This window comes from Triticum aestivum, chromosome 7A, assembly GCF_018294505.1.
Source record: "Triticum aestivum cultivar Chinese Spring chromosome 7A, IWGSC CS RefSeq v2.1, whole genome shotgun sequence".
Lineage (NCBI taxonomy): Eukaryota > Viridiplantae > Streptophyta > Magnoliopsida > Poales > Poaceae > Triticum > Triticum aestivum.
In genome coordinates this window covers 167633819-167661313 of record NC_057812.1, presented here as the reverse complement: position 1 = coordinate 167661313, position 27495 = coordinate 167633819, and the positions used below count along the sequence as shown (strand labels likewise).

Sequence of the window (27495 nt, the reverse complement as noted above, 5' to 3'; positions counted from 1 at the left end):
TGGGTACATTGGGTACCTACAAACCCTATGATCGAGGTTGTGACAAAACATAACCGTTGTGGAACACGTAAAAATGTTATCATCAAAGTATACCAACAACCCCTTAACGCGCATACATGGGGCTATGAGGCTATGCATCAACCCTTAGCCCATGGGGACTAGCCGCACATCACGATAAATCACAAGCAATAGATAGTTTAGTTATTGATACTTGAAGATGAATGATTATAACTTATAAGTCTTACAATGCCGCTAATCGTGATGTATCCTTGATTACAAGTGTTATACTGATGAAGATGAATGCTATGATGATGGAGATGGTTATGGCGGTGGCTACTATAGATGGGAATGGTGACAACCTGAAGGCTTTTGATAAATGTTATCTGATGTGGTTCTCTCCCCACAAATGACGAAAGGATATCTCTCCTTTATAGCATGGACAGATGAAATAGTGTTTTGGGTCTTCTCCAATGTGAATTAGCCTATGACTTGATTTATCACCTAAAATAGTCCATTTATGTAGGAAATAAAAAAACAAAGAGATTTGCATTCATTGCAATTATTAGTTATTATAATAGGCAAATCAAAGTGATTCTCTCATAAAAATATGAGAATATCCGGTATAAACATGAGTAAAAAATGAGTGAAAACCCACTAACTAATGACCGCCGGAATGGACAACCCCACCCCTGGCCACCCTTGTCAACGCCGGAGACCTAATACCGACCGCCAATTCTAGGCCGCAAGCACCAAAATGGTGACGCCAGTGCAAGCTCAACATCAAGAGCTCCTCGATATATGTCGATGCTGGTTGTTGCTTGCGCCGCTACGGCCTCACAACCGCCCTTGGCCCTGACGACCGGCAATCAGGAGCACTGGCATTGGCCAAGGCGGCGGACAAGTCAGAGGCACCAAGGAAGAAGACCCAGGCCCACGGCCTCGCGCAACGCTGACGCTTTCCACTCATCATAAGGCAAACTGTGGTTTATACAATAAAAAGGCAGAAGAATGCATCACACCTTTTGATAAATCTTGTCTTAAAGAGAAAATGTGTCAACAACGTTCTTATATTATGGGACGGAGGGAATAGTTTTGTGTTTGACACATGCATTCCTATGTTTTTCGTGTTGCCTCTTGGGTCCTGCAAACCAAAGAGCCCTAAAGCCGCGAAAAAAGGGAATCGGCGATAATATCAGCGATTCGGACTGATCCATGCGACAAGACATCCGATGTTCACAGAAACTGGCCAGCCGGCGGCGCGGGGGCTCGATCGATCGAGCTCATCACTCACTGGCATTCGGAGATGTGTTCATGCCGTGCAAATGGGGAGGTGGCTGGGGCTCAATCGGAGGGTGGGGGAGGAGGAAGAGGAGGCGGAGAAGGAGTACCAGGTGGACGTGCTGCCCGACCGGCTGAAGTCGTCGCGGAGCAGCCGCGCTCCCCCGCCCCGCTCCCTCAGCCGCCTCGCCGACGACGGAGAGGGCGGGTTCCTCCGCAGCCACATCGTCCACCCCAACAACGAGTACGTACCACTTCCCTGCCACGCCACCGATCCTCCGCCCGTCCCTTCCTCTTCCGCAAATTTCACCGCCATGGCTCTTTCTCTTCAGTCCATGTGTGGTTCGCACTGGAGTATTTGGAAAACAAATTATGTGGCTGCAAATCAGAACATTAAAAGTTGAATGTTGCAGGCTTCAAGCCTTGGAGAATCTTGGTTCACATTTCTCTCATGCATGTTTGAACCAGTTCTAGAAAAGGACGAACAACTCAAATTGTTTCAGTTTAAGCTGTATATATCGACGGGAATGCAGCTAATTTACTGGTTCGTGGTTTTGTTTTGGGTGGCGTCTCTGCAGGTGGTATCGGATATGGACAAGGTTCATAGTGTTTTGGGCAGCATTTAGTTCCTTCCTTACACCCTTGGAATTTGGGTTCTTCAGGGGGCTGCCTTGGAACCTCTTCCTCTTGGACATGGTTGGCCAGATTGCCTTCCTTATTGATATTGTTCTGAGGTTTCTTGTGGCCTACCGTGACTCAGACACATTCTGCATCATATACAATCCGACCTCTATCGCCATCCGGTAACATTCCTGTCTTACATGTTCGAATAATACCTATAATAATTGGAACTTGAACTGCAGCACTGCATTATTGCCTAATATTCGCACCCTACGTTCCTAGTACTGCAGATATTTGCTTCTCGTCCTTAGATGAACACCACTCACTAAAACGAATGGAAAACACCAGTCATTAAAACAGATGGATTCTAAAAGAAATGTGTTGTGGCTCTCAGTTATTTTAATGTTGCTCCATGAAAACTCTTTCCCAGAGGGGCATTTGCAAGCTGTATTTTCAGAATTTATCCTTGCAATGATACGAGAGTTTTTCATTCGCACAAAAAATATATATATGAGAGTTTCATCTAACACACAATGACGCACATTTAGATAATTGTTCGAGAGAGGAAAAATGTAAGAGGGTCTCTGCTCAGGCATCTGTGTTGGCTTTTTGCTCAAGCACATGAATACAAAGACGAGAACAATATTCCTCCAATTTTGCAGTGCTTAACCCATGCTCTTCCTTTTCTCCTTATTATTTGAAGACCATGCAACCTTTGTTTATGCATATGCACAGCTCATGAACTGTTTTATTATTATCCAACTCAGACATATAGGAACATTTGTACTTGTATATGATTCAGACTCGGTGATTTTCTAGCTCAAACCCAATATGCTCAAGAACTCTTTCTCAGACTATACACCACAAGCTACTCAGACACAACACAAGCAAGAAAAAACTCTCTACTACAGGATTACATCCAACAGTTTGTACTTTACGATATATGTTCTCTGACTACACATGTAACCATGATTTCTCTGCTTTATGAATCCAGATATTGCAAATCAAGCTTCATCTTCGATTTACTTGGTTGCTTCCCTTGGGATGTTATCTATAAGGTCATTCTTTTGCTCCCCGGTTATTTTCAGTGATTTCACATACAGTGTGGAGCTTATGATGTACTCCCTCCGTAAACTAATATAAGAGCGTTTAGATCACCACTTTAGTTATCTAAACACTCTTGTATTAGTTTACAGAGGAAGTAGTTATATTTACCTTATCTGATCTCGTTTTCATATAATGAACTCTAACAGGCTTGTGGACGTAAAGAAGAAGTACGATACTTATTGTGGATTCGCATGACAAGAACTCAGAAAGTTACACAGTTTTTTAGGGATTTGGAAAAGGACATTCGTGTTAATTACCTGTTCACAAGAATAGTGAAACTCATAGTTGTGGAGCTCTATTTTACACACACGGCAGCTTGCATCTTCTATTACCTGGCAACAACACTTCCTGAATCAATGGAAGGATGTACATGGATAGGGAGTTTGCAGTTAGGAGACTATAGCTATTCTCATTTCAGGGATATTGATCTAACCACACGTTATATTACATCAATGTACTTTGCCATCGTCACCATGACAACTGTTGGTAAGTTTTGGTCTCATGCTTAAACAAATAATTTCCACTTTCCGCAACTATCTTTGTAGAAACATAGTCTGGTATTTTAAATTTATATGATATTCTTTTTCCTTTGCAGGCTATGGTGACATTCATGCTGTAAATCTAAGGGAAATGATATTTGTCATGATATATGTTTCCTTTGGTATGGTTCTTGGAGCTTATCTCATCGGTAACATGACTGCAATTGTTGTGAAAGGCTCGGCAACCGAGCGATTCAGGGATAAAATGAAAGAAGCTATCATGTATATGAACAGACATAAACTTGGAAAGGACATCAGAGAACAGATCAAGGGTCATTTGAGGTTGCAGTATGAAAGCAGCCGCACTGAAGCCTCTGTTCTTCGGGATATTCCAATTTCTATTCGTGCAAAGGTGATGATTTATATTTTAGATATCTTGCCATTATTCCAAATACAGTTTGAAAACTTCTTCTATTGTGAGTCTTTGAAGATGTATCATACATTGTGTTGCCTTTGCAGATTTCACAAACACTGTACATGCCATATATTGAAAGGACACCGCTGTTCAAAGGATGTTCAGCAGAATTCCTTCAACAGATTGTGAGTATTCTTTTTGTTTGAACAAATTATACATGTTGATCTATTTTATAATTGTATGAACTTTTCCAATAATTCTCTCTTGTGCTCTTTACTCCTTGCAGGTTGCCAGGCTGCAAGAAGAGTTCTACTTACCAGAAGAAGTTGTTTTGGAGCAAGGAAGTGTAGTTGATCAGTTATACTTTGTCTGTCAGGGTGCACTAGTGAGTTTGAGATTCACATATTTCCATCGGATTCACTGTAACACATCCCCAGTTTACACACTAAATAGTAAAGCATAATCTACAGTGACCCATTGCCTGGAATTTGGTCAGTGGGTCCTGGATTCAACTATCGCTTAATCATCAAGTCAATTTCAATGCTTAATATGCATAGGGATAAATTAGTACAAGCGAAGTATGCATCGGTTCATCAGAGAGAGTACATAGTGTAGAAACATAAAGTATGTGAATGTCAGAGCAAGAACTCATGGAGAATAGTAGTGGGATATATCTAAGGAGCATAGGAAATCCACACATATATGATTACCCACAAAATTGCATGGTCATATGTGTCTTGAGAAATAAAGCGCAAAAAAAGGATACCAACTTGTTATATATCACATGTATTTGGCACCACCATACGAAGATCTTCGTATTTCAATACACTGTTGATTTTTACTACAGTATCTTGTGTAACATTGTGTCATACTGACTACGCACTACAGCTACATTAATTTGGACTTCTTCTTTTTGTTGGTACATTTCTAGTGCCAGAGAATGGTTTCCAAGTTAATGGGTGCAGGTGTACCCACTTGCCTGAAACATGGTCTTATGCTCTTGTTGTTCAGGAAGGAGTTGGCATTGGCAAAGATGGTCAAGAGGAGGCCAGTTTAATGTTTGAGCAAGGGAACTCTTTTGGAGAAATTGCTATTCTTTGCAACGTTCCACAGCCCTACAATATTCGTGTTTGTGAACTTTGCAGGCTCTTACGGTTGGATAAAGAGTCATTGACATACATATTGGGGATTTATTTCGCTGATGGAAGAAAACTTTTGAGCAATCTTACTGAGGTAAACAGTACAAATAACCACCATGTCAGTAATTATTTTATTTAATTCCAGTATTCATGGATAGTGCATTCTTTTCTTGATGATGTCGGACTGCAGAGCAATGAATACGGCCTACGAGTCAAACAAATAGGACCAGATATCAAATTCCATATAGGGAAACAAGAGGAAGAGCTGACCTTAAGAGTGAACACAGCCGCTTTCCACGGTGAGCTTAATCAGCTGACAGACTTAATCCGAGCTGGAGTCGATCCAAAGAACACTGATTATGATGGGCGGTCTCCTTTGGTATGAATTGCTAAGGATTTGCTATCTGGTTAAACCCTAAATAATAAAATATTGCATGCCTGATATAACCATAACCATCATCATCGTCACAGCATCTTGCAGCTTCCAAAGGTTATGAAGAAGTTGCGCAGTTCCTTATCCATGAGGGCGTTGATATCAACTGTACCGGTATGCTCACTCAGTGAAATGCATCCCTGTGGCCATTTCCAAATTCTTGCATATACACTTGTATAGTTAGTTATATGATAACACATTTTTATGCACTCGATCTTTGCTGAATAACAGATAATTTTGGGAACACACCCTTACTAGAGGCAGTGAAGCGGGGGCATGATAGAGTGGCCTCATTGCTCTTTTCCAAAGGAGCCAAGCTGAACCTCGAGAATGCCGGTATCCATCTCTGCATGGCTGTATCAAAGAGAGAGACTGATTTCATTCGGGGGGCTCTAGCTTACGGTGCCGACCCAAACTCGAAAGACTACGACCACCGGCATCCTCTCCACATAGCCGCTTCAGAGGGCTTGTATATAATGGCGAAGTTGTTGGTAGACGCTGGTGCAAGTGTGCTTGTAACAGACAGGTACCACCAAACAATACTTCATCCTTTATCTATGCTATCAAGCTTCAAACCACCAAGAGTATAATAATTTCATTGAACGGCCATGTATGCAGACGCGGTACTACTCCGCTGGACGAAGGGCGCAAGTCCGGGAGTAAGCCTCTTATAGTGCTTCTGGAAGAGGCAAAAACCGAGGAGCTCTCCAAGTTCCCCACACGAGGCGAAAAAGTGAGAGGCAAGTTGAGAAGCCTTGAAACCTCTGTGAAATCACCTGCGCATTGTTCGTTTATGACAAAATAAATCTTTTGCTGGCAGATAAAATACATCAACGACTGTGCTCCGTGTTCCCTTGCCATCCGTTGAATATTGATGCCAAGCGAAAAGAGGGGGTGATGCTGTGGATTCCTCACACTATGAATGAACTCATCAGGTCAGCCCAGGAGAAGCTGGGTTTGTCCGGCTCACGCCTGCGCTTGCTCTGTGAGGATGGCGCAGCGGTTCAGGAAGTGGACATGGTAATTGATGGGCAGAAGCTCTATCTTGTTGGAGACGAGGACATGTGAGAGCGAGTAGAAGGCCAAGTGAAATAAGAAGAAGAAAGTTGCAACTTTTCTGTCAGGTAATCATGAAGACTAGTAACCTGTTTTTCACCGACTTTCTGCTATACTGGTGTTGTGGCAATGTACATAGATACATAAGCAAGAAAACGACCGAACTATAATTATCGACGTTGTACATATTATAGTTCAATGGAAATAAGATGCGGCGCTGAAATGGAATGTGAACGAAGTTGTCCACAAATTGATTCCACTCTGAAGTTGAGCTAGTGTTTTGATCCCTCTTGGACCACGCTTTGCAGGAGAGGCTTGGAACAACATCATGCTATTGCCATGGATGCAAAGCGTGGCACCGGCAGGCCGTGTAGCAAAGAGGAGGTCCATCAGTTACAATGGAGCGTCTGCTCAGACATCCCGGTTTGCTACAGCACACTGCACACAGATGGTAACTGTCTTGGTTAGGCGCGAGTGCGCATCTGGTTGTGGCTTGTTCTTCAGGCTGCAGAGGTCGACATGGTTGGATGATAGTCTTGGGCCTAGGCATCCTTGTATTCGGCTCGTATGATTTCTTGAGTGCTAGTTGTGCGGTCTTTGCCACCTTAATTAACCGTGTCTTGTATGGTTTCATCATTAAATCCGTCTCGATGAGATCTTCAAAACTAGATCCCATATTGATTTGACGACTTTGTTTTGGACAAAAAGTTGCCATGATGTTTACACTAAAGTTGCCATAGCGTTTACACTAATGTTGCCATGACATGTTTCGTCTAGTTTTTTCTTCTAGATTTAAAGCTACCATTATATTTCAACAACTTTTTATGGCAATTTTTATTAATTGACCATGGAAATTTTTAGTAATTAACCACGGAAAATTTAATTCATGGATCATGGCAATTTTTAGTAATTCATCATGGCAATTTAGTTTATAGATCATCAATTTTTGTTTGTAGATCATGGCAATTTTAATATTTTGACCATGGCAAATCTAGTTTTTGTCAGTGAACATTATTTTTTATATAGACCATGGCAAATTTTAGTGCATATATCATGATAAATTTAAGCAATTCACCATGCCAAACTTATTTTATGGTTCATGGCAAATTTGAATCATTGATTAGGCATTTTTAAAGTAATTGATGACATATTTCTTTTTAATTATGAATCATGTCAAAATTATTTCATGGATCATGACAAAATTTAATAATTCATCATGCCAAGTTTTGTTTCTTAATTTTTTGTTCTATAATATGTCAAAATTTACTTTAAACATAAAAGAAAAGATAGTTAAAACATATTATGACAACTTCAGCGTAAACACCATGATAATTTATGTGTAATAGACATGACAACTTTTAATAAAAAAATTGTCATCAAAACATACCGATATGAAATCTAGTTTCGAAGATCTCGTCGCGACGGATTTAATGGTGAAAACAGATTTTCATTTGCATTTTTCATTTAAAAGATAGAACATTTTAAACACTGAAAACTTAAAAAGATTCCCACATACATGCACGCGGTGATGTGGTAATCTTTTACTATAGGGACGTTCGGTCCCCCTCCTTTCTTGCCACACATGTGGCAGATATCAGCGTCCATGATTTTTTGTCCGGTTTTTCTAGTTGACATTTTTAAGTATATATGTTTCCCCTAATTAACTGGAGCAACTATCTTTTTCTTAATGCATTGCGGGAGCTCACCGCCCTTTGACGAGGTAGAAAAAAAACTGTCTAACCGAGGTGTCCTTGTTCAGGGAGCAACTAGTTAACGAGCGCTCCTTTGGGAGCCTCGTAACGATCAGCGCCACTTGGCTCTCAGCCATTCGTCACGTGTCGCGCTCTGGACGTTCTCTCTAGATTTTGTTTTTTTATTTTTCCGCACGCATTTTCGGCTTTTTAAACGGTTTTTTCCGGATTTTTTTGACGTTTTGGTTTTTCCCCGGTCTTCCTTAGCTTTTCGACCAGAAAAAAATTCAAAAAAAAAATTGCGCGAAAAAAAACGCATTTTCTTTTTTCTTTCTTCGCGAAAGTCACGGTTTTTTCCCACGCAAGGCACGGTTGTGCTTTAGCGAGAGTCACGACCGTGCCTTTCGGAAACGAAAAAAACGTGTTTTCTGTTTTTCTTCTTTCGCGAGAGTTACGGCCGTGCCTCTCGAAAAGGGAAAAACAAAACGCGTTTTCTGTTTTTTCCCTTTCGCAAGAGTCACTGTTTTGCTTTCGCGAGAGGCACGGTTGTGCTTTCGTGAGAGTCACGGCCGTGCCACTCAGAAAGGGAAAAAATACGCGTTTTCTGGCTTTTTTCTTTCGCGAGAGTCACGGTTTTGCTTCCGTGAGAGGCACGGGTGTGCTTTCGCGAGAGTCACGGACGTGCCTCTCAGAAACGGAAGAAAAAACACGTTTTCTGTTTTTTTTCCTTCCACGAGAGTCACGGTTTTGCTTTCAGGAGAGGCACGGGCGTGATTTCGCGAGAGTCACGGGCGTGCCTCTTTCGAAAAGGGAAAAAACCGTGCTCCCGGTTTCGGTTTTTTCACCCGATTTTTTTCGTTTGATTTTTTTCGTGAAAAAAAGTTCGTCAAAACCTATCAATATGGGATCTAGTTTTGAAGATCTCGACGTGAGGAATCCAATAGTGAAAACGGTTCAAGATTTGGACGCACGGTTTAAAAGATAAAACGTTTTGAATAAACGGATCTACGAAAAAAAGGAAAACTCCCAGGTTGCAACAAGTGGCGCGCTGCATGTACGCCACTTGTCGTGATCTGGAAAATGGAGTGTTCTTTGCAACAAGTACTCTTTAATTAGTGATTTTGCCTTGTTCAATTCAGTATAGCTTCCCCCTTCTTTGGTGGAGATGTTTTCCTTGGTTGGGGAGAGGAGGCATGCCATAGGGAGACTTGTAAGGCGTGGAGAACAGGTAGGGGATCTCCGGTCGAATAGCGGCCGGCGGGGAAGAACAGGTCTTTTTTTCTTTGAGCAAATTGTTTTTTTTTTGAGCAAATGGGGAAGAAGAGGTCGATTCTCTCTGGAGATTGGAGATTGGAAGGAAATGAGGTACCGGTCTTGATCCATTTTGGGCCGGATTGCATGAAAGCCTTTCGCCTTATCTAAATAGCCCAACAGTCCAGCCCATTCTGAGTAACCATCGCCGCCGGTCGACACCTCGTCCCTTTCCCTTCTCCACCCCCGGGCGAGCTCACCGGCAGTTCACCGCCCCGCCGCCTCCTCCCCTTCCGTCCCGGCGCTTCCGCCTCCAACAATGTGCGCAGCCAGGCGTCTCGCGGCGGCGCTCCCTCGTCTGCGAGCACAGCACCGCCTCTCCTCCTCCGCCGCCTTCCCACCCGCTCCCACCCCGACCGCCGCCTCCGTCCTCGACGATCTCCTCTCCGCGCCCACCCCTTCCGCCTCCGCCCTCTCCCTCCTCCGCGACACGCCCTCCCTCTCCGCCGAGCTCTACTCCACCCTCGCCGCGCCCTCCCACGCCCTCACGCCCGCCTCATTCGCGCTCCTCCTCTCCCTCCCCTCATGCCACCGCCTCCCGCCCCCCTCCGCGCCCGTCCTCTCCGCCCTCTTATCCAAGATCCTCGCGCGTCGCCCTCCTCTCCCGTCCAAGCCGCCGGCTTCCTCTGTGCCTCCCTGGCCGCTGGCGCCCCGCCGCCAGACACTTCTGTTTTCAACAAACTCTTGGCCCCGCTCGCTCGAGCCCGAGACCTGCCGAGAATGACCCAGCTCTTCTACTCCATGCGGGCCGCCGCTGTCAGGCCTGACGCCGTCACCTACGGCATACTTGTCAATGGCCTCTGCAAATCTGGCCGCGTGGAGGACGCCCTCAGGATGCTCGATGGAATGTCTGGTTCAGACTCGGACGTGCGCCCGGATGTCGTCACTGTGAACACGGTGGTGAACGGGTTGTGCAAGAGTGGGAGGGTCCAAGAGGCCGTGACATTTGTGGAGGAGCGGATGAGGAGTGTGCATGGACATGCACCCGACACATTTACTTACAATTGCTTGGCCGATGCATTTTGCCGTGCGGGGAATGTTGCCATGGCATGCGAGGTGGTTGGGAGGATGGAGAGGGAGGGCCTGTCACCGGATGTCTTCACTCTGAACATGATTGTGGCCGCCTTGTGCCGGGCAGGGAGGGTTTGGGCTGCGCTGGAGTTCTTCAGGGAGAAAAGAACAATTTGGCTTGAAGCCAGGGGCAATGCGGTGACCTACAGCACTCTGGTTCAGGCTTTGCTCCGCACTAAAAATGTGGACGTAGCCATGAAGTTGTTCCATGAGATGACAGAAGAAGGGCAACCACCAAAGAAAACCATGTATTTCATCATGATATTGGGATTGGCACAAGCAGGGCGGTTGCAGGATGCTTGCTCAATGGCGTCGTCGATGAAGAAGGCAGGCTTTCAGCTGGATGCAAAAGCATACAATATTTTGATTGGTGGGTTTTATAAGGAGGACAGACTGTGTGAGGCTCATGAGTGGCTTGGGAAGATGAAGGAAGCTGGTCTCCGGCCAGATGTGTACACCTACACTACCTTGTTGTCTGGTTCGTGCAAAGCAGGAGATTTCTTGGCTGTGGATGAATTGATGGGGAAAATGATCGATGATGGTTGCCGGCCTTCTGTGGTCACCTTTGGTACACTTATACATGGATATTGCAAAGCTGGTAAAATAGATGAGGCGTTGCAGATTTTCTGGTCTATGGATGAATCTGGTGTTCAGCCCAACACTGTGATATACAATATTCTGATCGACTTTCTCTGCAAGAGCAGAAATGCTAGTTTAGCAATTAAACTGTTTGATTGGATGAGCGAGAAGCATGTGCCCGCAGACGTAACAACCTTCAATGCATTGCTGAAGGGACTTCGCGTTAAGAATATGCCCGAGAAGGCCTTTGAACTGATGGACAGGATGAGGGAAGAGAGGTGCACTCCTGATTCCTTGACCATTGAAGTTCTCCTTGAATGGCTGCCTGGCATTGGTGAAACAAATAGATTAAATAATTTTATGCAGCAAGTGGGGTGTACGGCACCGAAAAGGACAACTACATAAGAATATGCTTGTTGGCACAATGAATTAGTCTTTCTCAAATTATGTAGGCATGAATTTTGCTTCAGCTTAATCAGCAGTTACAATACCTAGGTGGAATTTGTGATGGGAAGGTCAGAGCTGATGAGAATTGTCTGCACTCTGCAATCTCAGTCGTGGCTTACGGTGACAACTGGTTATGTTTTTCAGTCATTACTAGTCATGACACTGTTGGTTGGGTACTCATCAGTTCCTTTTTCTGGTGTTTGCATCCATGAGCGCCATTATTGAGGAGTGCAGAAAGCAGTTATATCAGTGCTCAGCTGGTCAGTAGATAGTAGTGTAACAGGCAGCAACACATTCTTGACATGAAGCCATCTACATCAAATGAGTCTCTTATTCTCATCAGATAATTATTGTTGAAGAGACTTCGTGATATAGAATATGCCTGAAAAGGCCTTTGAATCGATGGATCGTATGATGGAAGAGAGGTGGACTCCAGATTACGTGGCCATTGATATTCTTATGGAATGGCTGACCCGTCATTGCTGAAACAGAAAGATGAAAGGATTTTATGCAGCAATGGGACAATGTGGCACCCAAGAGGATAAATTGATAAGAATATGCTTAGTCGACACCAAGGGTTTTGCTCAAAGGAGGGAGCCATGAGTTTTGCTTCAGATTAATCAAGAATAGCAATACCAAGGTGTAATTTGTGATGGGAAGAGCTGCATTGGCTAGAAAACCAGCTCCTGAAGTCTGGCTGACCTAATATAACGGTTGCCCCTGTGATCAGAATTGTTTGCACCCTGCAATCATAGACAGCCAGCAGTACATTCAGTTATAGGCCATACTGAATTCTGTAGGGTCTCATTCATCACATATGTGATTTGTGACAGCTGCCCAAGTTTTTCTGTGGTAATCAGGGCACTGTTTGGTCAGGGGCTCATCAGTTCCTTTCTCTGGTGTTTGCCGGCACCTGCGTTACAACTGAAGAACGCAGAAGTCGATACATTGCACATTTACAACCTAATCACTTCAGCACTCAACTGCTTAATAGATAGTAGGGGGCATACAGCAGCACATGGTTGTCATGCAACCATCTGTATGTATATATATCAAGTAATCACCTTCTTCTTCAGCAGATAAAGGTGATCGTTGCACTTGGGAAAGATAAAAAACGTGAGCGTGTAAGGGTGAGATTCTGTAAAGAAGAAAGCCTCTTTGCATTGGCTATATTACCATCTTATATTTATTATGAGTGAAGAGATTATCTGCAACATGACTTATTCTACGTTTGCACTATCATTGAGTTCTAATGGTAAAAACATGTATGCGCAGATTTCTTGACAACTGTATAAATCTTGATTTGAAGAATCTAAGTGCGTTTGAAATTATTCGGAATTGCATATTCACCATTTTACAGCACAACTTATCTTGGAACACTGCAATTAATCAGCGTAATTTTATATGTGCTGGTACTCTAGTGAATTCTGACAGATTATCAAACCCATGACAGTTAGTTTACCTCATTTTCACTGTGGTAGAAATTGTATGTGTATTAAATCTGCCTGATGGTGGAGGAGGGACTGTCTACTTGTTACAGCAACATATGTATGGTCATGTGGTAAGACAATCCATATTTAACATCCTCATCTTTCCAGAAATAATATGCCTGTTAGTTCACTGATTGTGGCTTTGCATTTGAAATCTTAGATATTCGATCAAGCTCTAAATTTTCGGTTTGTTGCCATTATGTTCATGTAATAGATAGCATCAGCGAGGTTGCGTCTTGCGTCTGATGCATATGGCTAACAATTACTACATGGCCGAGACAAAAAGAAATGCTGCCAGTTCAAAAATGGTACTAGTTGAAAACATCTTAACTTTGATGCCTTGCAGGGTTCAGTTGGAAAAATTTGCTGCTCTTTTCACCATACCTCATCCCTGTACCATCCTTGCTTGTCAATTTCGTATGTTCTTGGGACTTGCAATGAATCTTTGCTGAAAACAGAGGGAGGACATCATAGATGGATACAGCTGCGATGCTGATGGATCGACAATCACTAAATTGCACCCCCCAGGAGGTGCACTGCGCTGTGCTGCATCATCATGATAAAGAGGTAACTGAATTCATGTCCACCTGGTCAGTTCTGATTTTGCTGGCAAATGCACGTAGCAGAGATAGACTTGTTTAACATGATGGTTCATACTTGAGTTCCTAATCATACTACCAAACCTGATATGCAACTGCTACCCAGAGCTTGTGAACATCATTATTACAGTACGATTTGAGCTCCTACTGATGCTAGGCTTACTTTTAAGACATTTGTAGTAGCAAGTGCCGTACAAACATGAAACTGAAGGAGGCTAGCAAGAGAAGTGATCCATTGGTGTTAATTTTTTAAACCTCGAAGCATGACTTTTTCCAGAGCTGTGTTACTTATGGTACAAGTTAACAGACTTCTGCAGCCTTAACAAAGACCCACGTGGACATCTCACTTAAACAATATATTACTGATCTCAACGTCTTAATAACCTTATGCATAATTGCCTCGAGCAAAATGTGAATATCTGCCGATAACACTAGCTTTATAATTACATAGCTATTCTGTCTGCGGTGATAAGTTACTTGCACCTTATGTTCAGATGTTGGAAATTCATGCTAGTGAAGTGCGGTAGATCGCGTAAAAAATGGGGAGAGTTTGTTAACTCCACTGGAAGTAGTAGCAGACGGCGTGCATTCAGACAGGAAGAGAGGTTCAGGTGTAGATTGAAGAGAAGCAGAGGCTGCCGGTGGCACACTCTCTGTCAGTTGATGACAGCCATGTATGCTGACTTGCTCGTGTCTTATTGTTTCCTCTATCTATTACCGGAAGTCATGGGGAAGTCAATAGAAGCCATGTTCTTCAAACCGGCCAGCAGAAACAGAGTTGGCAAGTCCATGTCTAGCCTGATTGGGAACAACTACAATAGAAAACAGGATTCTGGTAGAAAAATAGAAAAAAGCATCCTGGAGCGTCGGATCGAACATGGACGGCCCATATTCTACGGGAAGATCTGTGCGCTGTTCTTTGCAAAATAGCCCCTCATTTCTAGTTATTTTGCTTTCTATCTCCTCGCCTTTTCTGGAGCGGTCATCCCCTTCTACTTCCTTCCAATGCGAGCAGCGGCGGCTGAGGCTCAAAAAATCTCCAACCCTAGTGGCCCTAATGGCGAGCCCGTCCCCATATAGCTCGCGAACGACGACGGCGGTGTAGATCTTGGCCACTGGAGGCACTGGTCCATCTCCGCCCCGATGAATCCTGGACATCTCGTCGCCGGCGGCCGGTCTGCCCGGGCGAACCTCTCTTCTGCTGCGCCGCGACGCTGCCCGAGAAAATCCCCAGGTATCGTTCTCCGGCGTCTAGAGGACAACCTTGATCTACCATTTGTCTTACCCTGTCCAGCCATTCTCCACAGGTGGCTCCTCGATCTACCATTTGTTGCCCCATCTAACCTCCAACATCTGCTTACGGCAGAGAAGAAACATAGTGTCCCTCGAGTCTTCAGGAATGCAGGTTTACCATGCTCCATATTGGTTCTGTCAATTTAGATGAAATTAGGAAAATAGTACAAGCAGCTATATGACCCTTTTTCTTGTTACATCGTATAGGAATCTTGATCTTTGGTGCTCACCTTATTAAACATGATCCATTATATGAAATTATAGAAAACTTTAATTCTGACCAATTCTAGTTGCTGCAATAAGAAAATCACACTTGATTATTTCCATGACCGCTGGAGACCCCTCGCACATGTGATGGAATGTAGATGAAAAAAACATAAAGAACTAATAGACTGGAGTACCCTTTTTGGGAATAAAAGATCATTCAGTGGGTAAGTATCTTCAAGTTGGATCTATGGGTATTTTTTCTTATTCCCAGTCGGCTTGCTAGATTTTGCTTACACTAGATTTTCAAGCAATTCGGTATGGTGAAACTTTGTTAACTTGCTGTAACTGTACATGAGAATGGAATAATCTCATCTACCTGTTTAAGTACTTGAAAAGTCAAGTGCTTGTCAGTACAAGACTGAAATTTATTACACACTTGCAGTATTTAGCACTTCACTGGTTTTTGAAAAGTTTAGTGTCTATTTGTTCACTAATGGCACCAAAACAACTAATCATGACAAATTTGTGAATAAAAATGCTGCTGCATATTCTTTCTACTATCACCTGTAGCCAAGGATAGTACAATGATTGTATCGCAGCCTCACTCCTCGCCGCCACGCTCGTCCACTCGGTTTCGGTTTGTGGCTAGCCCTGACCTGCTGTAGCTTAACTAGCAGCAGAGCACCTGGCCTGTGTAGCAGCCATTCAAATATTCTGCTATCACTTGCTGCGTGCCTGCTCCAGCGACAGAACAGAAGCAAGTATATATCATCTTTATTCCTCAACATCTATATATAGCTCAGATCGTTCAATGTATTGTTGTTGTTGTTGTACAAAAGTCAAAACAAATATGTTGTCGATCCATTACTTGTGGAATTTGATGACTAGGCTTTATTTTAAGCAGAGGCAAGAGTTTTTCGTCGGTCAATTTGATGACAGCAAGGAAATCAAAAAGAGGACAAGGATTCTTTCTGCCAAATTAACCACCACGTGCATAGCATAGCTAGCTAATGACCCAAAGGAAAGCCTGCTAAGCAGTGAGGCCATGAGCACCACTACGTGCATAGCTAACCTCTACCTAATGGGCCATTAGGAAAAAAGCGAGCCATTTAACTAGCTAACAAACATCAACCATTGGAAGATTAGCAGCAACCGGTGCGAGGAGATTAGCAGGTGAGTGAGCAGAGGGAGAGGGAGGTGCAGCACAAAGAAGATGAAATACATTTGAGCCTTTTAATTATAGTTTAATGCAAGGAACGAAAAGAGGAACAACTAATTAGACAAATGTAAACCGAATTACTATTGGTAATCATAGTCAAAATTTATCACCATAGAAAATATTAATACCCTGTGATGCTATGAAGCATGGTTAGTGTCAGAAACAGAACATGGAATCTGGTAAAGAAATGGCCAAATGTACAAGTTGTTTTGAATATTTGTGCAACTAATTATATTACACAATTTTATTATGCAAACCGATGAATCAAATTCAAATGGTCACACCTTGTACTCTCTTTAACCTTCTCTACTGATTTGGTAATTGGTACTAACATTTTCTTTCCCGATTAATGAACCAGATGCTCCTAACGGAAGAGGTCCTAACTCAGAAGGACTCATTGTTTCATCTGGAACGGCCATTTCCTGGAACAAAAAGCAGGACATGGCTGGATGAATATGTTAAACAAACATACCTTCTGTTTTTCTTGCATCTTCTGGATTCTTTTGCACTCTCGTTATCTTTGGTCTTCGCAATGCCAACTTGTTTACCTCGATTATTATGATGCAGCAATTATTTTCTATGCCTAAACTACATTAGAACTCTTGCCATAAGTTGTGCCCTTGTTCTGGTCCATGTGCTCGACATCTCACATGCGAAAGATGATCTCCTTTCTGACTTTGCAATTCTCATCCCAGGATCTAGTAATGGAAGAGATCAGTAGTGCAACATCACCATTAGGAGAGCCCATGGTTCCAATGATCGCAAACTGTGCACCAACACTATCAGGTGAGAACAAACTGTGTATGAAAGGCAAGAATATCTTGATGTGCCTAATATTCTGTAATCCTTGTTTTGATGTTGTTTTGCTAAAAAAAGGTTTGCAGCCGTCGAATCGGTCAATAGTGTTTAAAATCAAGATATCAATGATGCTACCTCATTTTGCAGAGATTAATTCCCCAATTCTTCTCGTTGCTGATTTCAGTACACTGAAAAAGAAACAGTCAATATCTCAAGAGTCAAGAGGTACCCACGTTGTGGAAATAGTTTGCATGGTTGATGAAACTGCCGGTTCTGAAAGCTCAATGTCATGGTTTGGTTACCCTATGAGAATCCTGTGTGAAATTGAGGAGCTAAGCCAAGCCTTTTGTACTTTTACTCTTTCTTTTATTCGTAGAGGCTACTATATGTGTCTACTTGTGTGCTAAGCTACCCATTCGTGACTGGAGGTTGTGGGGTAATGCTTCTCTGAATCAACTTGCTATTTGTATCCAAACTGAGAGTAAACTTGAGCTCCTTTGATTGTGGAAAAAATGGTATGCTTCAGATTATGGCAGTGCACACATCTTTAAAATGTATATGGCTGAGGAAGGTGAACTTAAGTTCGAGGGTATTGGTAATTTGGCAAGCATAAATTTTGCTGAGTAAAGACGAGACACAAAAGCTTTTAACACTGAAGTTCGAAATTGGTTGTACTAACAAGGGCACAACGACTCAATATGAGAAACTTTGAGGTGGTTACTGTGAAAGCTCATGTTTTACATCTAATTGTACCAGGGGGGTTTTCATAAAATGTATAATAAGTGGCCTTAGATCCCTCAAACTTGATCTGTACCAACCATGTTTGATCTGACGGCCCAGAGTCAGTTTTTCTATTCTTCTACCACAAGCCCAGATTCTATTCTAGTTGCTCCCAGCCTGATTTTGGTAATCTGTTGTTTTTAGTCGGTGGTAAAGAAAAGTTGTTTTCACGCCTTCAGTAAATAAATAGAAATGCCTGTAATTTTTTGCATTACCTCCAAACCTGTATTGTTCACATGATATCATTGCTGAAATGCAGGAGCAGTGTTAGAGCAACTCTAGCAGACCCCGTAAAAATACGACTCGCAAAACGCGTTTGCGGATTCACGAAAATCGCTTTTGCGGGTCAAAAACATACGCGTCCAAGCAGAACCCGTATCTAAACCTGCATAATTTGAAAAACTTCTTTCGCGGAAGAAATTGCGCAAACACAGTTCATCACACATACTACATTATTCATCGCATAGTACATAGTTCATCAAACTATAAGCATAGTTATACTACATACTACATTAAACTAGTACTAGGGGGTAACGGCGGTGAGGTCGCGGCAACCGGACGACGCCGTGGAGGAGCCGGACGCTCACTCGTCCTCGCCGGAGCTGCAGAGATCGATGAACTTCTCTGCCTGCTCCGCACGGATGCGGCGCCACTCCTCGGCCTTCTCCTTGGCGGCGAGGTTGGCGGCGACCGCTTGCCGCCACTCGAGGGCTTTAAGCTCCTCGGCGTGGCGCCGGCGCTCCTCCTCCTCGCGCACGCTCCAATCGGCGATGGCGGCGACGACGTCGAACTCCGCGACGAAGTCCTCAGGCCCGACGATTCCGTGGCGGCCGAGCGGAGCGGGGTCCTCGGGCTCCTCCTTCACTGGCACGAAGGGGAACGGCGCCTGCGGCTCCGGCTCCTCCTCCTCGTCTGACCACTCCCTCTTCACGGGGAGGAAGCCCGCGGCGGCGGCGGCGGCGGAGGATCCGGTGTACGAAAACCGCGCGGAGGAGAACGGCGCGCCCCGACGGTCGTACTCCACCGTCTCGCGGCGGTCGAAGCTCGCCGGCGGCGAAAGCCCGTGATTCGTCCACCTCCGCGCGCCGCGCTTCCTCGCGCCGTCGGACCGGACGCGCCGCTTGCGCTCCGGGTCCCTCTCACGCCCGGATCGGCTGCCGGAGCCGCGTCCGGAGCTCCACATTCGCCCCCACATGGCGGCTGGAGGCGGGGCGGAGGGTCGCCGGCGGCGAGAAATTGGGAGAGGAGAAAGAGGAATTGGGTGGCTCGCGGCGGCAGGGGGATAGGGTTTGGACCCGCAAAAGGGTCGCGAAACCGCACTTATAGTGCTCGGGGAGTGCGGTTTGCGGGCTGCGGCAAAAGTTTTTGCGGGCCGGGCGAGTATGCGGGCTCTGTTCTGGCCGCAAAATTGGCCCGAGCCCTCATACTCGCCGGAATTTTTGCGAGCCGAGCGTTATGCGGGGTCTGCTAGAGATGCTCTTAGAGCATGTCTAGTAGAACCCTCAAACCCTCAAACCCTTAAAGCAGTTTTAAGGGTTAAGAAGTGCTAGTTTTTGGCACTTTTAAGGGTTGAAAAACAGGGGCAAAGATTAGAACCCTCAAACCCAACCCTTAAACTGCTTTAAGGATTGGGTTTGAGGGTTCTAGTCTTTGCCTCAACCCCAACCTTTAAATCTATCATTTCACATATCACACATTTCATCACATTTCATCATATGACATATCACAAATTCCATCACATTTGACATAAAACAATAATCATTCTAGTTATTATTACACCACCGGATAAAACAATAATCATTCAAATTATTACAACAATGTTTGAGCAAATTACAATAATTGTTCGAATCAAATAGGACATATAAAAGTAAAACAAAGATACATCATGGGCCAATGCACCGTCCATCCAACTGCCAGTGGTGCTCTACTAGATCATCCCGGAGCCGACCATGAGAGGTTGCATCCTCAATCTCACGATGTGCTTGAAGAAAAGCATGTATGCGAGAAGGGTTTCTTTCCGGTTGCACACGGGTACCAACATTGTCATAGAAACAGGTTTAACCCTCTCTCATCCTTTAGGATCATGTTGTGTAGAATCACACAACATTTCATGATGTTCACCAAGGTTTTTTTGTCCCAAAACTGAGCTGGACCCGAACTATGGCAAACCTTGCTTGCAAAACACCGAAAGCTCTCTCAATATCCTTGCGGTCTGCCTCTTGTGCCTTGGTGAAATGAGCCTCTTTTCTTGTTAAGGGCACCCCATTTTTCTCCTTGATGGACTTCACAAGAGTTGCCCATTCGGGATAGATGCCATCGGTGAGATGGTATCCCATTGAGTACTCATTGTCCATGATTTTGTAGTTGCATGTTGAAGCATCCCCAGAAATTAATCTTTTGAACAAAGGAGATCTATTGAGGACATTGATATCATTGAGTGTTCCCGGCAACCCAAAGAATGCATGCCAAATCCATGTGTCCTCCGATGCTACGGCCTCAAGCACAATGATAGCATCATGGCTTTTACTGCAATACATTCCGTGCCATGCCTTTGGGCAATTTTTCCACCTCCAATGCATGCAATCAAGACTACCAAGCATCCCCGGCCATCCCTTTTTTTCATTCATTTCCATTAATCTCTTTGTATCTTCCTCGTTTGGTGCCCGAAGATACTGCTCACCATACAACCGGATGACCAACTTGGCAAACCTACGGACGGACTCGTCGGTATAATCCGCGGGTATGCCATAAGCGAGTACCCACATTGCCGCCGATATCTTTTGATATGCACTAAACCCCATGATACCGTCGGCGGATCTGCGACGTTTAAAGTAATCGGAGGCGGCCTCACAATCGGTGACAATCTTCACAAACAAACTACGACGCATTCGGTACCTTCTGCGGAAGAGACGAGGAGGGTATGTAGGTACCTCCGCGAAGTAGTCTTGCATCAAATGCTCGTGTCCGAGAGCGCGGTTCCGGTAGATGGTGAGTCGCCCCATCTTCGACCCTCTCCTCTGATCCATAAGCTTCGCGCGGTTGGCTAGACTGTAAAAAAACAGTTATTTTTAGGGGTTTAAAGGTTTGAGGGCTCTACTAGACTAGCTCTTAAGCGGGTGCATGGTACTGAGTCGTGATTGTGACGAAGAATTCAACTAGTAGTAAGCAAGACTAGTACTGAGTCCATGGCTAACCTGCATTGTTCACATGCTATCATCACTGCTTAAATATTGCTGCCCGTCCTTGAAGCCGGAACTTGGTCCGGTCACCAGTAACAGTGACACAGTCACAGTGCCGTCTCATCCAGGGCAATTGACTCCAGGTCGCTTGATCGATTGCTGCTGTACACTCTAGTGTTTTCTCGGAAGAAAAATGCTTCAAGTTGCAGTAGAATTCTACATCTCGCCAAGGCCAAGTTGGTTGAGGCCAACTTGGTCCGTGTTCCTGCCTGCGACCTACTGCATCGGCAACGGCGAGTCAAGATGATCAGCGGAGCAGCATTCTCTCGGAGCGTTGAAATCCATGGCATGGCATGGCATATCACGCGCTTCCGACCGAGAGTTTTACAAGTCACGATCTCCTCTCCCAGGAAATGGTCGTAGGTTGCTCTTGTGCTGCCAACATGCAAGCATAACAATTCTTTAAATATGGTTATGCTAGCAGAACGGCACCGAAAATTCTCATGAATCTCAGCCACCTGAGCTTGCACATCATCAAACCCAAATTTACATTTAGCATGGAAAATAAATTGCAGTTGTAGCACATTCTTGGCCTTAGCTATGGGGTCAAATATTGAGCTATGGTGGTGAAGACAAAAGTTTAGACCAGAGTCAGCTGGCAAACAGTAGCTAATGCCACTTACTACCAGATATCGTGTCGCCCTTGAACTCCGGCGCATTCCAAATAAGAAACACTACGTCTAAGTGGAGTTTTGCTCGTGCAAGCCATGTGGAGTAGTGACGGAGCGGCTTATCACACGTAAGACACTGCGAAAAATGTGACCCCATAACCAACTTTTTGCCAAGTTTTGAGCATTTTCTTGGAAGTTAGCTAGGGTTTTGACTTTGGACGAGCACGCCGCTCGTGCGGTCGATCGTGAAAATTCAGGCCAAGTTCGTGGTACTACAAGGACGGAGCTGAATGCATGCGTGCGTGCGTGCATGCTTGAAAATTCCATGCAACGCGACGCGCGCGCGCGCAGGGAAAGGGAATTCCTGAGCTTTGATTTTGACCGTAACAGTGGAGCTGTACGTGTCACGGACGACCGGAGCACGCATAACCGATGGCGAAGCAAAGCTTTCCGGCCTAATTAAGTACGTCTCCATCGATCTCCATGGAGTTAGTAGCTAGCTAGACCCCAAATCTGCCTTGGCTCTCAAGGCGTTTTCCTGGTCAAACCCCATTTCCTCTCTCTTGATAATAATAATAATAATAATAATAATAATAATAATAATTCTTCCTCGTAGCTGGAGTGCTTTCGTTGCCCCTCCGGACGAGCGATTGAAATATGTAGTATGGAGCCATACGCTTCGTAAGGGTACTTTGAAATCTTGAATGAGAAAATTTAACAGAAATGAAGCTTTTTAGGGATGAAAAAAAAGATTTTGTTTCTTAATCTTAAGGAAATATAGCACGTACACTCCTACTACATTGTCATCACTCGTCGGAACTCACGAGCTCGCACCGGCACCGCGCGTGCCGGCGAGCTTGGTCCAACTAACCGGTCTGCCGGCTGACCGAAACGGCCGGCCGCTGCGCGAGCTCACCGGCACTTTGCCATGGATGTATATAGCGCTTGCTCTGGTCAACACGGCACGCTTCTGCCTTCGACCTTTGTTCGCCCCTGCGAGGCGGCGCATGCAGTTTGTTACCGTACCGCGCGCCATGGCACACAAAATTGTGCCATCACATTACCTGGCCGTCAAGGAGACGACGGATGCATGCATGGTTCGTTTTGATGGAATTCTACGACGCCATATCGACTGATCCATGGATCGCGCAATGATTTTTCAAACTCGTTCGCGAGAGGTCAAAGAGAATGGAGCGCTTGTGTTGATTGCCTACGTCAGGTCCATGCTAGTGCGGCACCTGCTGTTCCAAAGTCTTGAAAGCAGACCTAACAAGTACTAGGAGCAGTTGTGCGTCAGGTTTGGCAGCATGGTAATGACCCAGCTCGAATATTTTGATGGCAAGAGGCGTACGTACATAATTGCCTCGTTTATGATGTAAATGCTTCCGTTGATGACACCTACCTTGTAGTTATACAGTGCAAGAAGATTTGCGCATACATATCCCAGGAAACGGTCTTGAACTTGGAGGATGAATGGTGTGATGAACCATGGTCCCGAGCAACATTCTCAGAAAATGCTGGAACTGATGTCGCTCATGTGTTGATTGAACAGGAAGCGGAGGGTGCCGGTGGTGTCAGTCAGTTGACGACAGCCATGAATTTGATGTATCCATGCTGACCTGCTCCTGCCTACTGTTTTCTTCTAGTAGTACGACCGAAAGTCAATGTGAAGTCAGCGGAAACCATACATGTAGTCATGGAAAAGTCTAGGGCTATTCTAATTTTGAAAAAAACCTTCTGTGGTCGGCGATAGGGAAATCACATTCTCACGCCTCGGGTAAAAGCGATCTCGGCAATTTCTACCACAGAGAGAGGGACAAGGGAGCAACACAACACAAACCGAGATGAGATTGAGTTAAACCATGCCATGTTCTGGCTGGGTCGTCGCCGGCCGTGTTCAGCAGCTGAGTCGAGGCAGTGCCGCTGTTGCACTTGCATTCAACCAGCAAGTAGTTACGCGACCAGTAGCATGTTACCTGTCGCGCAGGGCGGTGATGAAGAATTGACACTCCAAAGCACCCTTCCATCAAAGCTGGAATCGAGCCCGGCCGGCCCAACCGTACTACGTAGTCTTGTCTCATCCAGGATGTACAATTATTTGATTGATTGCTACAGTTACCTCGGGAGAAGAGAAAATTCTCCCGGCCGCGGTAGAGTTCCTCTGATGATCCCCGAAGTTGAGACAGCTTGGTCGTGTTTTTCCTGCCTCCGACCTACTCCACCGCAGGTCAAAGACGGCCGGCCGTGCAGCAAATTCATGGCGCATGCTCACGCGCGTCGGACACAGAGTTTTACAAGTCACAATCTCTTCCTCTCAACTGGTCGTGGGTCTTGACAAAGTTGGATCGACACCATCACTTGTTAATGATAAGAAAAGAGCAGTAATATAGTTTTTACGTACTGCATTATAGGTAACTGCAAATACAAAAAAATAATCACGGCCACACGACACACGTACGGTGTTTTTCAACTAGGAGATCTCCACGGTGGCACCATACGCACGCAGGAATGTAATTTGCCATTTGCCCGAAACCGTGTCGCTCCTCAACTCTGGCCGCCGGTTTCAACTCTCACAACTAACAGATGCGAGTTTTGCTCCTGCAAGCTAGGTAGCTTGAGCAGCTTAACAATTATCACACGTACTCCTACTATGTAAGATGCTTCGAAAAAGGTGCGAGCATGGTAACAGACGGTGGCAAGGTTTTGAGCAGTTTCTTGGAAATTGGCTAGGGTGGGATCGACTCCGGATAAACATTGAGAATTCAGGCCAAGTTCAGGACGGAATTCAAATGTTTTGACCGTATCAGTTGACAGGCACGTATCGGAGACGACCCCAGTACTACACAGTGTCGACGACAAACTAAATTAAGCTTCTCCCTAAATTAAGTACGCACAGTCCCTGTTGAACGCTAGGTCAAACTAGACCCCTGCCTAGTGCCTTGGCCCCCAAGGCGTTTCCCTGGTCAAAGTAAACCACATTTCCACGTATGTTAACATATATGGAGCTCCCCTAAAAAAACATATATGTACAGATGAATTTGTACAGAAGGAAGTTTGTTACAAGAAAAATATAAATGTATTTTTGCTGCAGGCAACAGGTACATTGTACGCATTTGTTCCCATGCATCATGCTCTGGTCAAGACGTGCGACACGCTCGTGCCTTCGACGCTTCTTCGTGCGCGCGCAGTTTGCTACCTCTCCATGCGCGCGCGCGCGCACGAACGCACCGCGGGGTAGGAAGAAGAACGGATCGCTTTCGTTTCGACGATGGAATTCTACGAGGGAATGCCCGATACCGACCGCGCGCGCTCGCCGGCCCTGCGTGCCGCGCGCATATTGACTTTTCATCAAACGGGACGGACGCGCGAAAGCCAGGTCGCCGCACGTAACCGGCATGCAACTTCCTGCCTAGTCTCCACGCCTCGCTAGCTCCATCGACCGCCTCTTCTCCCCTGCCTGCGTTATATATAGGCGCCGCCCGTTCATTCCAAGCTACTACCACCTCGTCGAAGAATTACATCTCGACGACATTGCCAAAACCCAGCGTCGTGCAGCCCCCTACAAGCTTGTTCTAAAGGGAGAAGAAGGAAGCCAAGGTTGACGGGATCGATGGCCGTCGCGAGGAGGACGATGAGGCTCGCCGTGCCGGTGCTCGTGGCGGCGCTGCTGCTTCTGGCGGTCCTCGGCGAGGCGGCGCGGCCGCTGGGCGGCGCCGACTGGGCGGCCGCCGGAGGGACCCCGCTGCCGGGCGCGTCGGCGACCATGGCCCAGGCGCTCCGGCGGCTGTACACGCAGCGGCTGGGCGGGCCAGGCGCCTCCTGCACCACCAACAGCCCCAACGTCCCCTGCCCGCCGTAGAGGCCGAGGCCGGGCGGCGAGACCCGGCCGTCCTCCACGACCACCCCCTCCCTCCCTCCTCTCTCGGGTTCAAGCTTGTTTTTGACGGACCAGCCCGGGCGGCGATGGCGGGCTCACAGTGTGCGCATGTTCTTTTTCCCTAGCTAGCTAGGCCGGCCGACTAGCCGCCGGCGGTCGACATGGTTTGATTGGTTGAATTCGTTGGTTGGTTTCTTGGAGATTTTTTCGTTGCCCGCGCGTGGTTTTCGCTTTCGCCGGGTGTTGATTTGTACAGAAGAAAACATACTCGTATACTTGGTAGGATCTTTTTGTTTTTGAATAAAACATAGGCAAGCTGCGAAAGTGTACCAGCAACACATGTATATACCTTTCTCTATAAAGTGATACATATTATATATGCTTTGTGATAATTTGTCAAATCTTAACAAAGCACAGTTATGTACTCTAACTCAAACAAAAAAAGAAAGTTATGTGCTCTGATTTGGGTTCGTGGATCAACAAAAACGTGTCACCTGTTCACCGTTCACGCATGCCTGGAAGTGTTTTTCTTCTTACAGAGACCTTCATTGCACTTGCGTGGAAGTGGAAGCTGACATTCGCGTGCGTCACTCGTGGCCTCATGAGGCCAAAAGGCAGAACTTTTCACGACGCCACGTGTATGCCTACGGTGGCGTCAACCGTTTCTCGGAAGTAATTGGGCACCTCGGCTCCATTTTGTCCTTCTCTCTCGGCTTGTTTGGCTGGCGGCGAACACAAGTCGTAGGCGGTGCTCACCCGGGCCAGTTCGATCTCCCGCTGGACGCCAGCATGGCCTCAGTTCCACGATAGCAGCTGCCGGCCTCACCTCAGCCATCAATTCTCATCTTTCTGTCGGCGGCCGGTGTTTCAATTTAGACCGTCTACAGCCGGACTCTTCAAACCCCCTCTATACGTCTGGACGGATGGCGCGGGCAAAAAATCCGACTCAAAGGAATTTCTGAGAATTCAATTAGAGATGCCTCGATGTGAGATCGGTTTTATGTATCTAGCAAGATTGTTTTTTTTCCCTGTGTGTGCGCACATGCAGTTTGCTACTGCGCCATGACACACGGAGCGCCCTCGTCTCGCGTATAGCGAGACATAGGGAAGCCTCGCTACAAGCAGCCGCCCGGAATGGGTCGGCCCAGCCCGGGTCACAGGCCTCTAGCTTTTCTTTCCTCACCTTTTTTCTTTTCTTGTTTTACTATTTTGTTTTTATTTTGCTTATATTTTTAGATATATCCATTTAAAAATCACTTCACATATAGAATTGAAAACAAATGCTAATCATGTATCTTCAAAATGTTACATGTGTATACAAAAATGTTTCTGATGTATATAAAAATGTACAATCTGTATGGAAATAACGTATTTAAAAAATATTCCCGATGATACAAAAAGTGTACAATTGTTTATACAAAACATTAGACATAAAAACTGTGTAAAAAATGTTAATCATGTATTAAAATATATATTAAACATGTATATAAATAATATTCATGATGTATAAAAAAATGTACAATGTGTATGCAAGAAATAGACTTAAAAATATGTATTAAAAATGTTAATATTGTAATACAAAATTGTTAAATGTATGTATTAGAAATATTCCTGATATATACAAAAATGTAGAATGTGTATGAAAAAAAGTTCACATAACAAATATTTCTTTGAAAAAAATGTTAGTCATGTGTTTAAAAAATGTTCAACGTGTATAAAAAATGTTTCTTATTTAGGGAAAATTTTAAGTGGGTA

At 45.1% G+C, this 27495-nt stretch overlaps 3 protein-coding genes across 3 annotated transcripts; all 3 read left to right on the top strand.

The window, feature by feature from the left end:
- Positions 1–1123: 1123 nt before the first annotated feature.
- Positions 1124–7214, top strand: LOC123149651 (potassium channel KOR1). Its single transcript, XM_044569352.1, has 14 exons — positions 1124–1522; positions 1857–2081; positions 2894–2957; positions 3153–3492; positions 3602–3897; positions 4005–4085; positions 4187–4285; positions 4912–5133; positions 5230–5418; positions 5511–5586; positions 5704–5998; positions 6091–6212; positions 6293–6596; positions 6837–7214. Exons 1-13 carry the CDS (start codon positions 1230–1232, stop codon positions 6538–6540), a joined length of 2550 nt encoding a protein of 849 aa, XP_044425287.1. The 5' UTR covers positions 1124–1229; the 3' UTR covers positions 6541–6596; positions 6837–7214.
- Positions 7215–9689: 2475 nt separating this feature from the next.
- Positions 9690–17768, top strand: LOC123150073 (pentatricopeptide repeat-containing protein At3g61520, mitochondrial). Its single transcript, XM_044569864.1, has 3 exons — positions 9690–13684; positions 16794–17221; positions 17381–17768. Exon 1 carries the CDS (start codon positions 10056–10058, stop codon positions 11583–11585), a length of 1530 nt encoding a protein of 509 aa, XP_044425799.1. The 5' UTR covers positions 9690–10055; the 3' UTR covers positions 11586–13684; positions 16794–17221; positions 17381–17768.
- A 7607-nt stretch (positions 17769–25375) lies between these two features.
- Positions 25376–26119, top strand: LOC123152595 (uncharacterized). Its single transcript, XM_044572100.1, has one exon. The coding sequence runs from the start codon at positions 25474–25476 to the stop codon at positions 25720–25722; it is 249 nt and encodes an 82-aa protein (XP_044428035.1). The 5' UTR covers positions 25376–25473; the 3' UTR covers positions 25723–26119.
- The last annotated feature ends 1376 nt before the right edge of the window (positions 26120–27495 follow it).